Consider the following 17,787-nt stretch of genomic DNA (forward strand, 5'->3'; position numbering starts at 1 on the left):
ATTTTCAGTGCTTACACAACCACTTAACAATAACTTGTTATTACCCATTAAACTTTTAAACTAGTGATGTTCTAGACAAAGTCGGGTTACCATTATTGGTGGCTAATTTTCATTAAAGGGTTTTAGCCCCATTCCACTAGATGTACTAACTACCAAAGCTCTTGAAAGTGCTTTCGTTAACGGATCCGCCAAGTTATTACTTGATTTAACATAAACAATATTAATAACTCCATCAGTTATTAATTGCTTGACATATTCATGTCTCAAGCTAATATGTCTAGACTTTCCATTGTATACCTTATTGTATGCTCTAGACAAAGTAGCTTCACTATCACAGTATAAAGAAATGGATGGCATTGGTTGTGGCTACAACTCTATTTCCAATAACAAATTTCTAATCCATTCCGCTTCTTTACCTGCTGCTGCTAATGCTATAAATTCAGATTCCATAGTTGAATGTGCTATACATGTTTGCTTCTTCGAAGCCCAAGAAATTGCTCCTCCGGCAATTGTAAAAATCCACCCTGATGTAGACTTATTATCATTAGCACTTGTTATCTAACTTGCATCTGAATATCCTTCAAGTACTGCTGGAAACTCAGAGTAAGTTAAACTCAGGTTAATAGTTCTTTTAAGATAACCAAAAATTCTATTTATTGCTTTCCAATGAGCAGTACCTGGATGACTAGTGTATCTAGAAAGTTTGCTTACTGCAAATGCGATATCTGGCCTGGTACAATGCATGGCATACATTAAACTTCCGATTACACTAGCATACTCAAGTTGTGCAACAGACCTACCAGAATCATTAAGCAAAGTTTCACTATGGTCATAAGGGGTATTTGCTTCTTTTATTTGTAAATGCTTAAACTTAAGAAGCAATTTTTATATATAATGTGACTGACACAAAGCGTAACCCCCACTATGCTTCTTTACTTTAATTCCCAAGATAGTATCTACTTCATTCAAATCCTTCATCTTGAATTTTGAATTTACATACTCTTTAGTTTCAGATACACCTTTCATGTTTGTACCAAAAATTAGCAAGTCGTCGACATATAAACATATAACAACACCATAATCATTTGTGAATTTAGAGTATATGCATTTATCAGCACTGTTATGTCTAAATCCATATGATAAAATGACAAAATCAAACTTTTCATGCCATTGTTTTGGTGTTTGCTTCAATCCATATAATGACTTTACTAATTTACAAACCTTATTTTTATTCCCAGGGAGAACAAACCCTTCTGGTTGTTCCATATTGACTTCTTCATCTAAATCACCATTTAAAAATGTTGTTTTCACATCCATTTGATGCACATGCAAATTATATAAAGATGCCAATGCAAACAATATTCTAATTGATGTGAGCCTAGCTACTGGTGCATATGTATCGAAATAGTCTATTCCTTTTTTCTGCTTAAAACCTTTGGCAACTAGCCTGGCTTTAAATGTCTGAATAGACCCGTTTGTATTGTATTTTCTTCTAAATACCCACTTACAACCTATTGCTTTTGATCCTTGGGGCAAGTCTACTAAAACCCATGTCTGATTAGATATTAATGATTCAAATTCATCATCTATAGCATCTTTCCAAAAGGCTGCATCTCTTGAAGTCAATGCTTCGCTTAGACTTTTAGGATCATCCTCAACATTCAACAATATGGGTATTTTCTTAAGAACCTTTGTTCTATTTCCTTCGACTAAAAATACAATAGATTGTGATGAAATAAAATCAGAGCATAGAGTCTTTTCTTTTCTTACCCTTTGGCTTTTCCTTGGTTCATTAACAGTTTCAGACTGTTTTCTTTTCTCACCTTGAGATTGACTAGTAGACGGATTAGATAAATGTGTTTGATCATTCTCTTTCCCAGACACTGAGTAGTCATTATAAAATTTATTTTCTATAAATTCGACATCTCTAGACTCAACTATTGTGTTTGAGTCTAAATTAAGCAACCTATATGCCTTTGAATTTTCTGCATAACCTACAAATATGTTTTTAATTCCTCTTGGACCCAACTTGGATCTCTTAGGATCGAGTGCCTTATGAAAAGCTACACAACCCCATACTCTCAAATATGACAAATTTGGTTTTCTTCCTTTCCAAATTTCATATGGTGACACATGTGTTTTCATAGATGTAATTCTATTGTGTATATAGCATGCAGTAAACAATGTTTCACCCCATAAATATTTTGGAGTATTAGCATTAATCATCATAGAATTAATCATTTCAGTGAGTGTTCTATTTTTTCTTTCTGCCAAACCATTTTGTTGTGGTGTATAGGGTGCAGTTCTTTGATGTACAACACCATGCTCTTCACAAAAAATATCAAATTCATGTGAAAAATATTCACCACCTCTATCACTACGAAGACATTTAATTTTCCTTCCCTTTTGGTTTTCAACTTCAGCCTTATAGCGCTTAAAACACTCAAAAGCTTCATCTTTATTAGACAATAAATAAACATAAGTAAATTTAGAACAATCATCTATAAATGTGATAAAATATCTTTTTCCTCCTCTTGTTAAAACACCATTAAATTCACATATGTCAGAATGTATTAAGTCTAATAAATTTGTATTTCTTTCAGTAGTTGGAAAAGGTTTCTTAGTCATTTTCGCTTGAATACATGTTTCACATTTATCATTATAATCATCATTGCAAGTAATAAAACCAAGTGTGCGCATGTATTTTAAAGATCTAAAATTTATATGTGCTAAACGTAAATGCCATAAATAAGAGGAAGATTCAACAATATAAACAGAAGAATTCACTTTATTATTGATACTTAGTTTGAACATCTCATCACAAGAATATCCCTTCCCAACAAACATCTCATTTTTCGACCTTATTAACTTGTCGGACTCTAGAACAGTCTTTATACCGTTCTTACATAATAAATTTGCAGACACAAGATTCTTTCTAATTTCTGGAACATGCAGTACATTAAGCAACGTCAATTTCTTCCCAGAAGTAAATTGAAGTTCAACGGTTCCTTTTCCTAAAACTTTGGCGGAATTATGATTTCCCATTAAAACTTCTTGATTGTCCGTTGATGCTTCATATGTCTTGAATTGTGCCTTGTCATTGCACACATGTATAGTAGCACCTGAGTCGAGCCACCAATCGGAGGATTTTATTACCGCTGCCATATTCAGTTCGGTAATCATGTCAATATGCATCATTGATACCATTGCAACAATGTTATCAATTCCAGAGTTTTCCACCATATTTGCGCTATTGGTCTTATTGACATATTCCTCACTTGCTTTTCTGTGTCTACAATCACGAATGTAATGGCCTTTCTTTCCACAATGGTAACATACACCATTTGCATTCTTTTGATTGTTGTTGGAATTGGTCTTCTTAAACTTCCCTTTGTCAATTTTGACTTTGAAGTTCTTTTTATATTTGTTTCCTTCGACAATGTGAACTTTAGAGAAATCTTGATTTGCAAAATTCTTATCACGATTTCGAGTTTCCTCTTCAATTTGAATACCCTTTTGCAAATTCTCCAAACTAATATCTTCCACCATGTGTAGAAGTTTCTTTCTATAGTTATTCCATGTTTGGGGTAATTTTGCCATAATAGCCCCAACTATCATAGGATCTGGAATAACTATTTTAAGTTCACAAAGCTTTGAGACCAAGACTAATAATTCATGAACTTGGTCTAGGATGGGTTTGTTATCAAACATAGTGAATTCATAATATTTGAACATTAAAAATTTATCGGTACCTCTTTTTTCAGTTGTGTACTTGTGTTCAAGTGCTTCCCAAATTTCCTTTGGAGATTGAATGTGTGCATACAGGTCATATAAACGATCAGATAATGTGCCCAAGATGTGTCCTCGACATACCAATTCATCTTCTTCACGCTTCTTTCGATCGGCAACTATATTGTCCGAGTCTTTGTCACTTGGTTCACGAATAGGCTCCAATTTCGGGTCCAACACATATATGACATTTAGAACAGTAAGCATGAAACGCATCTTGTCCTTCCATCGGGTGAAATTTGATCCATCAAATTTGTCTAACTTGTAGACATCTTGATTGATAATCTTCAAAGCCATGTTATCAGATTTGTTATCCATGACGAAAATAACACTTTAAGATTGTTAGATTTAAATATAGAATTATGGAGAATAATCCGAATAATGACTTTGAGGTACGACTTGAATCGTTTCCTTAAAGTGTTATTTGCCCCCACTCGAATGAGTTTGCTAAAGGGTTCTTGGCAAATCACTTCCAGGATACAACAAAGTATGGAATATTCGATTAGCAAAATCAAATTATATTCTCTTAGAAATAACTAGAAAGAAATTGTATGAATGTGATGAAGAGAGAAAAGAGAGCAAAGAAATTATGTAGACAACAAATTTCTGAATGAATTGTGTATGAAACATTATACCACAACATGTATTTATAGACATCAAAGTACCCGTTCATCGAGCCATTTCATTTTAGTTGAAGACACACAACTCTTCTTAATAGTGTTGACCCAAAAGACATGTGTTCTATTTAGAATTTTCAGAAAATAAATATTGACTAATTATATCCTTTAATTCTACTCATACAATTTGAGTAAACATCATATCTTTTAACCAAAAGTTGTAATTCAACCAAAAGGTACAAGGTTGAATTAAATCCAACCTTTCAATACATGTTGCTGCATGCATGCTGCGGATGGCAGCAGCACTAGGTCATATATATTTATATATTTATATATTCATAAATATTATATATTAATATATATATATATATTAATAATAATAATAATTATTATTATTGAAATCTCTAACAGTTGCCAACAAGAGCAAATAGAGAGAAGATGGTGGTGTTGTGAACACTTGAGCCGGTGAGAACATTGGAACTCTAGACACCAACTCAAAGAATCGCAATTAGCAATGGCTACGAATCGAAGTGAAGATGGTAAGGAGAGGGACACCGATGGATCGTGAAGAACAAACAAGATCGGGATTGAAAGGAAGGGGAAAAAACAGCAAAGAGACAGAAATGAGAAAGCAGCCAGAAAAAAGAAAGAAACTGCCACCGACCCCAGCCATGGCTAGGGTCAGCGACTCCGAAAATGGATGAAAAAGAAAACTACTCACACAGTCAATGAGAATATCTCCCGAGCAGAGAGAAAGTCTCTCATAGCGTGTGAATGCGGAATGCCCATATTCATCTTTACTTGTCACAACCTGCAACAATTTTAGCAAAACTTAACATTGTTCCTATAGTTGGAGCAATAACAGAAAGTGTACGCAATAGGAATTTTTGAAATGTCATACTTGTACTCATTTTTCAATTTGTCATATAAATTAAAATTTTAAGCAATTTGTTATACCAACCTTCTGAAATCATCAATTTGTCATCTCACCTTAACTCCGTTGAGTTTTCCATCCAAAATAAGCCATGTGTGAGGCACATGACTTGTATTCAATATTATTTCTATCATTTTAACACCCCACTTCCTTCTATCAAGTTGCATTCGATCAAAATAATTCTAGTATGTTCAGTTTAGCATGTCATGAAATAAAATTTTATATGAGCCTTGTAATATGAGAAATGAGTTGAGGTTTGGTGCCAAAAATGGAGTTGTAGATGCATATACGCTGCTTGAACACATCGATCTGCATTAATACCCTCGAATACAAAATTTAAGGGTTTTACTAAAGAAAAGTAAAGAACTTGTAACAGGATCTTAAATGACATAAATAACCTTGAACACAAGTCATGTGCCTCGCACATGACTTATTTTGGATAGAAAACTTAATTAAGTTAGGATGAGATGACAAATTGATGATTTCGGAAAGTTGGTAAGACAAATTGCTTAAAATTTTAGTTTATATGACAAATTAAAAAATGATGTACAAGTTCATATAACATTTCAAAAATTTGCGCTTTAAGTAACAGTAATACCATTTAACAGACACACCACTAAAGGGGATGCCTCCCTTTGCGTCACCCTTTGATAAGTATTCACACTGCTTCACCAATAAATCTAGTAAGTATTCACTAGGGTGTGTGTGTATTTATTTATTATAAAAATTTCAATAATTGAATGAAAAATAAAATCTCACTTGTCTAAAGAGGGTCATGTGTTTGTGCATTTGAACTGCTAATAGGTAGTTATTTTTGAAATTTGAGTCAAAGGATTCATTCAGATGATACATATTTTCATTAGGTGTTGCCGTGCCTTTTGCAAAGGTTCAATATATTTTTGTTGTTGAGATACAAAGTTACATCTGTTCATAAAACAAGTTGTTGACTTCTATATAAATTCATAGTCATTGCTTGTTGGTAAAAGAGTTTATTCCGAGACTTTATTGTTTTTCTCATTATTAAATATCTTCCGAATTGTGTCATAAGGGTATAAAATATATAAGGTTTGTTAGAGTTCGAAAATTGCAGTGTTTCGACTTTAAATTATAGGAATTTTAGGAGATAGATGCTTATTGAACTACAAGCACCAGGGACAGGGGCGAAAATCTATCTTTAAGACTGTATTTATGCAAGACTCAATCTTCAAGTTTGTCATTTTTTACTTTCTCTCTAATTGTTTATTTTAATCTTATACACAATTGATATTGTGATTGTCTTTATGATTATTATCATTTCACTATTTTCACATTTTCTATTATTGCTCCAACTATCTACATCCACAAGCATGGCTATAAAACGGTCTTCGGTGTCGTAAAACTGAAGTCATAAAGTCCAAAAGATGCCTGAGAGATTGTGGTTTTGTCTCGATGTGTTTTGAAGACGGCTGAGAGAGAGTTGGGGGGGAAGAGAGTAAGATTAGAGAGGAGGTGAGGAGGACGGAAGAGAGAAGAATTTGAAAAAATTGCAATTGTGTGTGAGTTTTAGGCTATGTTTTGGGGATTGAGGTCAGGTTAATATAAAATGGATTACGAAAGGTTAAATAAGGACATTAAAATGCACAATATAAACATAGCAAAGATATGTAAGGCAAATTTGCAAGTTTTTATTTAAGAGTCATTTACAAATCTCTTCTTCAAACTTTTATAACTCATGAGAAATTTCTAGTCCCTCCTTTCTAAGATTTATTGATCAGTTTTATTGAGACCTGAAAATCTCTAGCCAAGCATAACTTTACTTTAGGGTCGCCGAAGAAGAATTTGTATTTAAAAATAAATAAATAATGTAAGGAAAAAGGTAAAGTTGGGCCTTTTGAATCATAATAAATGGGCCTATGGAATTGGGCAGTTGTAATAACAAACAAGACTGGTATGGATCAATTTTCTAAGTTCAAGGTTTTGCATTCGATCCAGGTTTTGGAATATTTATCAGATTTCTTTTTTAATTGGGTTCGTCCTGTTTATCGATGCTTATGCTTCCCCCTACATACGATAACACGACTGAAGAGATTTGTTGAACTAAGACAAAAATGGAGTTTCAGAACATGAGGCTACACAAATTTAATTTCGGAGGACAAATAAATTGAGACGAAATAGAGTTTTTAGAGCATTATTAAAAACAATTTAATATTTTGTTTTTGGATAATTGAAGAAAACTTTGGAAGCAAAAGGGCAAGGCAAAGAGGCTTTGAATATTAAAATGTAAAGAAACAAGTAAAGTAAAGAAAAGAAAAAAATGACCCTCCCCCCCCCCCCCACCCCCATTATCCACAGTTAGACGCACTCGCATAAACTCCACTCCACTGTACTATCTAACACACACACCCTCATTGGGTCTATCTCCCCCGTTTTACAGACTTGAGGATACGCTATACTAGAATGCTACTTTGGTGCCATCTCCAAGTCAAATAATCTTTTAAAAATATAATGTTTAGACGATGATAGAGAAGGTAAAAAATTCTGATATACTCAATCGGAAAATAAATAGGGGTTCTCTCCCTCGTAAGAAAACCATATTATTATTGGAATAAAATAATAATAGAAATAACAAAACACGCGGTTGAATTTGTCCCAAGGGTGTGAGAGAGTAGTGTACAACAAGAGGATAGAAATGGGCCCACACAACTCCAAAATTATGGATGCGATGCTACGCGTCCACTCGGCAGCCGTGATGAATCAAACGTGGCCGTCCTTTATCACCATGACCGCTGACTCACTCCAAACGCCTCCTATTGAGTATTCAATTCTAAAATTTAACAAACCGACAGAGCAGCAGCAGCGTTTCATCTCAATCTCTTCTCCTGAGTTGCCACCATTCCACAGATGTTTTTGTCTTTAGCTTCCTCATATATTTTCTTTCTTTCTTTCCTTCTTTCTTGGTATTTTCTACTTTCTGAAATAAATAAATTAAGAATTTGTGGAATATATTGATAAGAGATAAAAAGGGGAGGACATGGATGGAATGGAAGGCCCAAGAAACGAGTGGATGAGAGGTCAGATTCTTCACGGCAATCACTAATCCACTTGTTTCTACATTATTATTATTTTTTAATTATTCAGATTCCTATTCATTGCCCCATATTATTCAATTATTAATTATTCAATCAATGAATGCGCGAGAAGAGAGTTTTCAACGTGACCGGAATACGGAATGATACACCACATGTCATTATGCAATTATGGGATATGTATGTTAAAAAGTTAATAATTTAAAAAATAAAATTTCCCACTATTTATAAAAACACGTGATGTATCATCCGTATTATAATTACAATGAAAAATTTCTCAAACGCAGAGAGAGAGAGAGAGAGAGAGAGAGAGAGAGAGAGAGAGAGAGAGAGAGAGAGAGAGAGAGAGAGAGAGAGAGAGAGAGAGAGAGAGAGAGAGAGAGAGAGTACTTGTGTGTAGCAAATTAGCAATCCTCTTCCTTGTCCTTGTCCTTGTCCTTATGGATAGTGGCGTGGGGTTTACGTGTCCACCAAGCTTTTCCCTTTCTTTTGTTTTCCATGATAGCAAATTAGCAATAGCAACTTCCCTCATCTCATCTTCCCAATGTCCAAAACTCCATCATTGTCTTCCCAATTAACTATTCATTTCCACTTAAACAATCTATCAGACCTAATTACCATTTTAGATTGATGAATGAGCTGCATCCAGTATAAATATAATTACATTTTATCTTTATTATCATATCTCATTTTTTAAATAACAATTTATTAAATCAGACGTGATATAAGACGCACGAAAAAAAAGACATTGATGATCCGTTATATTTGCACGCAAGTTCATCTCCATCCAGCATCAAATCATCAAACAATACTTCGTCCGCAAATCCTACTATGCATGATCTCTTATTTTCGTCATCCGTCAAGATTCTTACTTGATAATTAATTGAGTTAAACATCTTTAATTTCAATTTTTAAAAAGATTTATGTGGGCAATTCAGAAGGAGCATCTTAATCAAGTAACACAACGTTAATTTTAAGTACTTGTAGACGCAAAATGTCATCACTCATCATCTAATCACCCTTTCGTTTGACATTAAAATAAAAAATTAAAAAATCCCCCTATGCATTTATGCGTTTGTTAAATAGGTGAAGATAAAATCAAACCTAGAATCTCGAGTCTACAAAATACTAGTCTTAATATAGAGACCAAAGGCAAGACAAATTCGTTTGGCTAAAACGTGACTATTTTCCAGGGAATATCGAATTGTAACCCTAGACAATAGTTTTTTTTTTTTACAAAATAAGAGTAGTCAATTTTATAACCAGAATATAAATGTCAGGTGCCATACTTTTTGGCACATTCGCACTTGCCGTCATATTCCATATTCACCATTAATCCACCATGAAATGAAATAAATATCTCAACCATCTGTCATGGTGCCATGATATATATTTTTTTCTCTAATTTCTTACTAGGAGAATAAACAAAAAATGGCATGACATACTGGTTTAACATAAAAACACCACCTATATGCACAAAATATGTTCTGTTACTGTACATGTCATACATACCTACAAACATAAACGCACACAAACATATAATGCCACTCGAACTCGACCATGATTTTGTTTTTCCAACCAGGAAGGAACCCACAATATTCTGTACAGGCCAAAGAGGGTTGTAGCTAACAGCTGTTGTATGTATCCTACGGTTTCTTCTGATCCATTTACAAACTAGAATCCCGGACAGAGATTGATGGATTCCGGGACCATCGACCTGTTCGTTCCTTCCACCGGAGCTAATAATTAAAAAGCCATGCTACTTCTCCATCACCTACTATTTCTATACTTGATTTTGATGTGTTCCCTCTATTTGATCTCACTTTCATACTAAAACTATCTGTATGTTGATGACGATGATTCACTATATAAACATTCACAGATTTATGTACTTTAACTAAGTAGTGGGATTGGGAATCCGATCAAAAGGGTGCGCGATGAGGTATACCCTTACGTCTTCTGGCATTGTGGTGGTTGTAAAGGGGAGGAGTGGATGGAGAAAGATTGGCAGTGCCCTCCTCATCACCCGAACTTGAGGTAGTCCTCTCCCCCCCACGAGTCCCACGCTCGTAATTAAGTGCATTGCCATTCATGAGACGGTTGAACATATGCATTGTCTTCGTTATCTTCTTTGGAGTTGTTGCTTCATCTGATTCTGACCCGCCATAGAAACCATCCCTGCCGTGCTTTGTCCTCATCACTGCAAATGTGAGCTCTCGGTCACCCCGCATTATTCCTCCAAGCTACAAATACCAAACGAAAATTAATTGCGATTTAACTCAAATAAAAATCACAGAAATTGTTCAACCCCAATGCATAGCACTAAGCCGGTCAAGTATCTATACACTGTAGAGAAATGATAACAGGGGAAGAAAGCAGGGGGTTCAAACTAGTTCTCGATCCAATGTGATTCCAAGGTAATTAACCATTCAACAAGCAAATGAAGAACGTGAAAGTTGAACACTGCAATCGTGCAAATGAAAAGATATTAAATTTAACAAAGAGATGCCGCATTGATGACGAAAAGAAAAAAGGATACCTTGCAACCCAAAGAGCAGAACCTAAAGGAGTCGAGGAGGCTTCTGCAGCAAATCTCACAAGTGTTGGTGACTCCCTTTCCGGGCCTTGGCTGCGGCCTCTCATTCAAAAACACAATCTTTGCGCTGTTGATGATGTACGTCTGCACGCACGATATGTCTATGTACTTCTGAATCTCATTCACTCTCACCACATCATGGTAGGACGACCGTCTTATCTACAGACATGAACCAAAACAAAAACCACCCACGCCACACATGAAATCACAATCTACAATCAACTCTTAACACTCTACGGTAATCAACAACAACGAAAACGGGGAAATTAACAAGAAATTAAGGCAACGAAGGAAGGAACCTGGACAACGCGATGATCTTTGTGATGGATCAAACAGTAAGGGCAGATAGCATCTCCCATGCAATCCAAGCAGAACATGTTGCATTCACTCTTGTTGGAATCGCCGTGAATCTCACAATGGACGAAGTAGTGTGCTCTCAGCATTGGTTTTAACCACGCCGGACAAATCGAATCATCTTCGTCCCTCCCAATTCGCCCTATCGGTACAATTGAACTCACCTGATTCATATGAACCAACGACCCAATTAGGACTTGATTAACTGAAACTACTAAGCAAATTGAGCAATGCGGTGTAATTGTAATTAATCAAATAAATGATAAGTTCAGATATTGAATTAGTACCATGTCTCTCTTCTCTTGTGTTTTTGCTCTCTTATCTTCTTCTTCTTTCTCTTGCTGATTGTCGATAGGCACTCTGAATCTGAAACGCTTAGATTAAGATTGAATCCTTCTGAAAAACACAAATTAAGAAATGAAAAACCAAACAAAACAAACAAACAAATTAAATTGAATTAAATACACATTAACCGCCCAGAAACAAAAAGCTCTGAAAAAAGAACACAATTAACATAGAATATGCAGAGAAAAGATTACGATAGAGAAATGAGACCTTAGAACTTGAAGGCAGGTAGGCAGGCGTTCTGAAATTGGTAGTGGGTAGAGAGAGCTTGAACAAAGGAGGACTAGTACTGCAAGTCTTCCGGGACTGGTACTTCTTCTTGGCTAAGAAACGAGGTGACCGCTCTTACACAAGTACGCCAAGACGATACATATATATATATATATATATATATCTATCTGTATCTATATATCTACATATAGTTATATGTTAAAAATAGAAATCACCGGACAATGGGAAATGTTAAGGAGATTTTTAGATTTTTAATATTAATTTTTTTGTTAATATTATAAAATTTTAAATACTATTGCTGTTTACCGTCTTTCATATATATTATTAAAGTTAAGATATTTAATTATGTCAAGTCTCGTTCTGAGATAGTTTCTCTAGCATTTCACTTATCCTAATTGCTATCAAATTAATAAGGCGGTCTCTCAAAATCCTGCTTTTATAAATTAATTAATTTATTTCAAAAAATAAAAAAATAATAAGGAAAGTTAAAATTGAAAAAGAGGAGGAGCTGGACAGAGGAAACGAAAACGTGTTCACATATTCCTCTTTTACTACCCGTCCGATCACTCCATCTGTTTGTGCATTAACCGTTCGATTTACTGGTAAAAGTGGGCCCTCTTTAACTTACTGATGTTTGATTTCAACGCCGCCACGCAACAACTGCATGACGTTCGGCTTATAGTGTGTATCTGACCCGGTCCCAACTCCAAACTTTCTTCTGTGGGGTAGTCAAAGTAAGTAGAATTTTGGACACAATTTAGTATATTATGTGTCATCCTTTAAATGACATGAAAACTAATCGGTTTGAAAATTTTAAGTTTTAATGATAAGAATAAAATAAAGAGTAAAGTGAATAGTATTATAATTGATTTTTTAGTATAAAAATGTAGTTTTTTATTAAAATAAACAGTACCGGTAGCTTTTCGTTAAAGTTCCTGAAATGAAATTTGAGAAAATCCATCTTTTCATAATCCTATAACACTTAAAATATTAAATCACATTCACAGCACACTGAAACAATTCTCCAAAACATGAACCTAGACTACAAAATTTAAGATTCTCTTTCCTTCTTTTATTTTACTTTAAAGCATCTACAATTTACGATTTTACATGTTATTTATTTTACTTGTAATTTGCTTTTCTACATTTTTTCTTATTTTTTGTTCAAAATATTGTTTAAATATTTTCATGTAAACAATTAAAGAAATAGAGAAATAAACTGCCAGTAAGTAGTGTTGTTTTTTTTGTTTTTTGTTTTTTGTTATTTTTGTCAGACGAAATATTTGTTAAATTAGATATTAAATTCAGAAGTCGACGGAGTTTAAATCCATGCCATAATATAAGGACGACGCTTATCTTCACTACCAGTGGCGGAGCCAAGAATTTAAACTAGAAGGGGCCTTTAAATCATATAAAAAAATTAGACAAAAAATATAGCAATATAACTAATGAGAGAAAATTAAGGGTTCCTTTTTTGTATTGGCATGGAAAATTTTAATCAAACAAGACTGGTAGATCTTTAACATGTATGAAAATTTAGTATTAAATAATTATATCATAAAAACAGAACTTGTTACGAGATTAACAATAAAGTTAACATTAATTTCAAACCAAAATTTAAAATTATGGCTCAATACTATTATTATGAGATTTTTCTTCAACATAAATTAACCTTGTTTCGTATCAACTAACCAAAAAAAAATTTGCTGATAAAGAACTTGGAGGAGGTTCACCAGCAAGTTTCGAACCCCTGACATGCAGGAACAGAAAAACCCTTAGAACCACCGAGCCGCATATTCTTTAGTTATCAAACCAACAGATAAAGTATATAAACTAATATTTCAGGATAGGCCCGTGCCCATCTTGGTCTCCATGTGGCTCCGCCACTGTTCACTACTGTGGTAAATGGCCACTTTCAATTTCAAATTTTCTTTAAATAAAATGATTTTATTGTAGGGGGTCTAATTATAAAGAGTGTTTAGAATTATGAATGATTCTATCTTTGTCTTGTATATATACAGAAATGAACGGCTGCGAGCCTGCGAGCCAAAGTCATAGAAAAGAAGAGTAATGGGGTAACCGCCAATACTCGTGGCTCCAGTAAGCATCTAGGGACATGATTTCGATTTGTGATTGTGATACACGACCATTAATCTTTCTTTGCAAACCTTATCTATACTTCATACATAATTGAGACACAGAAAAATTCCATTCAATTTAGTTGGGCTAACTCTTCTAGCTTAAGAGGGCTAGCCAAACAAACTAAAAACCAACAAAATAAATGGTTTTATTTGGTTTGATTTTGTTATGTCCATTCGATTTATCAAACCAATCCAAATTGGAAGAGTTGGTCAATTTTGATTTTTCAACAGTGAATTAACCAGATCAACCCCTTATATATAAAAAAATTATTATTGACATTTCAAATGTCTAAGTTTGCACTCCTCATAAGAGTATATATTCTTCTAATTACAAAATGTTTGAAATACACAATCAGATTTTTTTTTTTAAATTATGCTAATTATTTTATTGCCCTTTTGATGGTACTTTATGACACACCCCGACCGAGATCAAGGCATGATGACCGTCACGTGAAAGTGACGTAGCCATGTGCACAGTGCGGAAGCAATAAAGATAAGAAATATACGAATAATTAAAAACCAAATTACTAGAGTGCACTACTAAACAGAAAGTGATAAGAGTTAGTTACAACAGTGAACACTCCTAATCAGAGCATAAAGTCTAGGTGCAGTCCAGTAGGACAAGTATTAGTTATACAGTACCAGGAATGTCCTACTATTATTTGGATAAGTTAGAACTGCCGACGTCCTCAAACCACCAATAGCAAACTTACTTAAAACCTAGAGGGGCGCAAAACAGAAAACGTGAGTGGGCAAAAACAAATGTTTTACAAAATCATTTTCTTTATCAACATATCTAACCCCTCGCTGTAAAACATGTATAATTTTTCCAGAATCAAGATATAAGCATATACATATATATATATATATATATATATGAAATCATATCAATTCAATTCATGCTTCACATAATCATATTCATATGCATGCCATGCCAAAATATAACAAAGTAAGCAATCCAGGTAAGAATAATTTCATAGAAATATGATATGTTAGCCGGAACTTCTGTGGTAGTCTGTACGGCTGAATTCATAGCTCAAACTCAATCTAGCCGGAGTCACTACTATGACCTATACGGCAATATACTGCACATAAGTCAGAACCCCTAGAAAGGGTTTGTACGACAAAAATGGGTCTAATATAATTATGCTCTATACTTTTCTCTCATAATAGCCGGACGATAAATCGCTAGTCACCTACAAGTCAAAACCATAAATAAGGTCTGTATGACAAGACTGTCCACTTAAGTTGGATCCAATATGAGCATATAGTGCGGGAGGTGACGTAAATAAATAGGCATGTATTTCATATCTTTGGCTAAATCACAATCACCCTAGGTGCAGTTTTATGAGCTCAACATCAATCAATCACATATCACATCATCGATGACTCACATAACCAAACATAACTTACGTACACTTACATGTGCCTCCACAGCACCACATTTATATATATATATATGCAACCATGAAATGCATATTCAGAATATAAAAGCAATTGGCATATTATTTCAAAGCATACTTTCTTTAAAATGCATTTCTAGGAAATATATCAAGTATATAAATATATACTGAAAACAAAAGCCCACTCACTGGTATGTCGAAGGGTCGTAGCCCCTGAGTCGCTCGTGGATACGCTCATCCTCGGGATAATTCTCACCTATATGCGAATTAACTATAAAAACGTTATTTTAAAGCACATAGACAAAACTAGCTAATAACTTCTCATACATTGCTCAAACTGGGAATATGAATATACCATAGTGATCTACACAACCTCAAGATCATCCCCATATTTTTAGAATTATTTTTAGACCTCCCACGCGCCGCCACGCGCCAGCAAGGGCACGACAAAACGCATCCCCACGCGCAGCCAAACCTGACGGATTCTCTAACCACCGTTAGGGAATATTCCGTTAAACCTAACAGATTCCGTTAGAATTGACTGACGGCGTCAGCATATTTCGTTCAAATTGACGGAATATGCCGTCATCTTCTTCGGCGAGTCGCCGGTCGTCGGAAAACTGGGTAAAACTTTAAAACCCTTGTTCTCACTCATTTCTTCACCAAAACTTATGAAATTTAAACCAAAATGAAGCTAAGGACAAGTAGAAACACGATATAACAATTTGGGTCCTTGAAATTCACGAGAACACGTCGGAAATTACCTCGACTTTCCGGCCAAAATTTAAAACGTGTCAATCTCCACTTTCCGACGTCCAAAATCCTCAAACGAACTATCCCTAGCCTCCTAGGGACTTTACAAAGCTTCCTATAAGCTTCAAATTCCATAAAAACAAGCCATAAGTTTTTGCATGAACAATACCTCATTCGGGGTTAGGTTTTCACGCTAAAACAAAGCTATCCTTACTTGAAAATGGTATGGATGTGTTCGTCTGAGCTTCACGAACACAATGGTGCCATTTTCCACTTCGATCCGTAGCGTTTGCAAAGGTTTTGGTGTTGTCCGTACACAATGCCGAGAGAGAGAAAGAGAGTGAAACTGAGAGAGAGAGAAGAGAGAGAGCATAGGGGAGTGAGAGAGAGAAAGGTATGGATGTGTGTGGTCCAAACATGCACACCAATCACAATTCTTTAATCTTTTAATTCTAATTGGGTCCAATTGGTTAGGGATAGAACCAATTGACCCAATTTCTTAATCCAAAACACCAACACACATCCAACGCCTAAGGGTAAATCTGTCTTTTCACAACCACGATAATTAATCCTCGGGTCGGGTTGTGACACTTTAAGTTTTGAGTAATGAGATTAAATATTTTGAAGTGATGAGATTGTAAATTTATGTTATGAAGTTATTAGGAAAAAAATAAATAAAATCTCAAATTTACATTTCATCTGAAGTAGAATTCATATTCACATCTCCTAGAGATGCAAATGTGGTTTTTACAACTCCGATCTGTATGTCTTCACTAAAGATGCTATGAGCAATTCTCTTTAAATGAGTAAGAGATATTCTTATTTTATTAATGAGTAAATAAAATATTGATAAAAAAAAGTTAGACTAACTAAATACTAAATAAAAAGGGTATCTCATTTCGAGATGTTATGACGAATTGGTATCACACACATTAAAAGATTAAGACCATGACGCATTTTGTTTCATCCGCTCATGTAGAATTTGAAAGAGTTTTAATTTGTTTGATTGTTTGTATTGCCCAAACCACCTCAATATTCAATATGGATTTCTCCCAATCCAAGAAACATTTGTAGGTTTTCTTACTCAATTATAAGAATAAACCTTTCAGAAGACTTGTTAAAAATTTACAAAATGAGACTCAACTAACACACAAAGGCCCAAACACCCAAGTTACTATAACCTATAAATCAGGCCCAAAATCAAGTCCAAACACCTAGCCATTTGTCACTGAGTCGCTGACCAAGTAAAAGTAGAATAGTTGGGCTTATTTAATTTAACTCAAATAAAACAAGGAAGTTGTTATTAGCATTCTAAAAATTTCATTCTACACTTCTCATAAGTGTAATTTTCTTACCAATTATAGAAAATTTGGAGTGCAAAATGAAATTTTTGGAGTGCCAATAACAATTCTCATAATACAACAGACAATTAAACTTATAACTATTTTAACCATACAATTTAGAATTGAGCAAACTGTAATTCCTCAATTAGTTTTATCTCTCAGGCAAGTCTAGACTACATGACATGAGTGCATATACATAACAAATTTATTTAAGCA

General features: G+C 34.4%; 1 protein-coding gene across 2 annotated transcripts; it reads right to left on the reverse strand.

The window, feature by feature from the left end:
• Positions 1–9,853: 9,853 nt before the first annotated feature.
• LOC126626349 (protein RGF1 INDUCIBLE TRANSCRIPTION FACTOR 1-like) lies at positions 9,854–12,077 on the reverse strand. Of its 2 annotated transcripts, XR_007624661.1 has the most exons (6): positions 11,911–12,077; positions 11,643–11,751; positions 11,301–11,519; positions 10,945–11,160; positions 10,751–10,868; positions 10,528–10,648 (listed from the first exon to the last, which is right to left on the reverse strand). XR_007624661.1 is itself a non-coding variant. In XM_050295655.1 (5 exons), the coding sequence occupies exons 2-5, from the start codon at positions 11,643–11,645 to the stop codon at positions 10,328–10,330; spliced, it is 759 nt and encodes a 252-aa protein (XP_050151612.1). In that variant the 5' UTR covers positions 11,646–11,751; positions 11,911–12,077; the 3' UTR covers positions 9,854–10,327. The 2 variants fall into 2 exon arrangements, 1 of the variants encoding a protein (XP_050151612.1); XM_050295655.1 differs by lacking the exon at positions 10,751–10,868 and having other exon boundaries at positions 9,854–10,648.
• Positions 12,078–17,787: the final 5,710 nt, after the last annotated feature.

The sequence above is a fragment of the Malus sylvestris genome, chromosome 6 (assembly GCF_916048215.2).
Source record: "Malus sylvestris chromosome 6, drMalSylv7.2, whole genome shotgun sequence".
Taxonomy (NCBI): Eukaryota; Viridiplantae; Streptophyta; class Magnoliopsida; order Rosales; family Rosaceae; genus Malus; species Malus sylvestris.

Bases quoted from the DNA above. Each gene is read 5' to 3' on its own strand.
- LOC126626349 (XM_050295655.1), bottom strand. The intron at 11,161-11,300 runs GTTCCTTCCTTC...TCATGTCTGTAG, and splicing joins AAGATCATCGCGTTGTCCAG to ATAAGACGGTCGTCCTACCA. The intron at 10,649-10,944 runs GTATCCTTTTTT...TGGTATTTGTAG, and splicing joins TCTGCTCTTTGGGTTGCAAG to CTTGGAGGAATAATGCGGGG.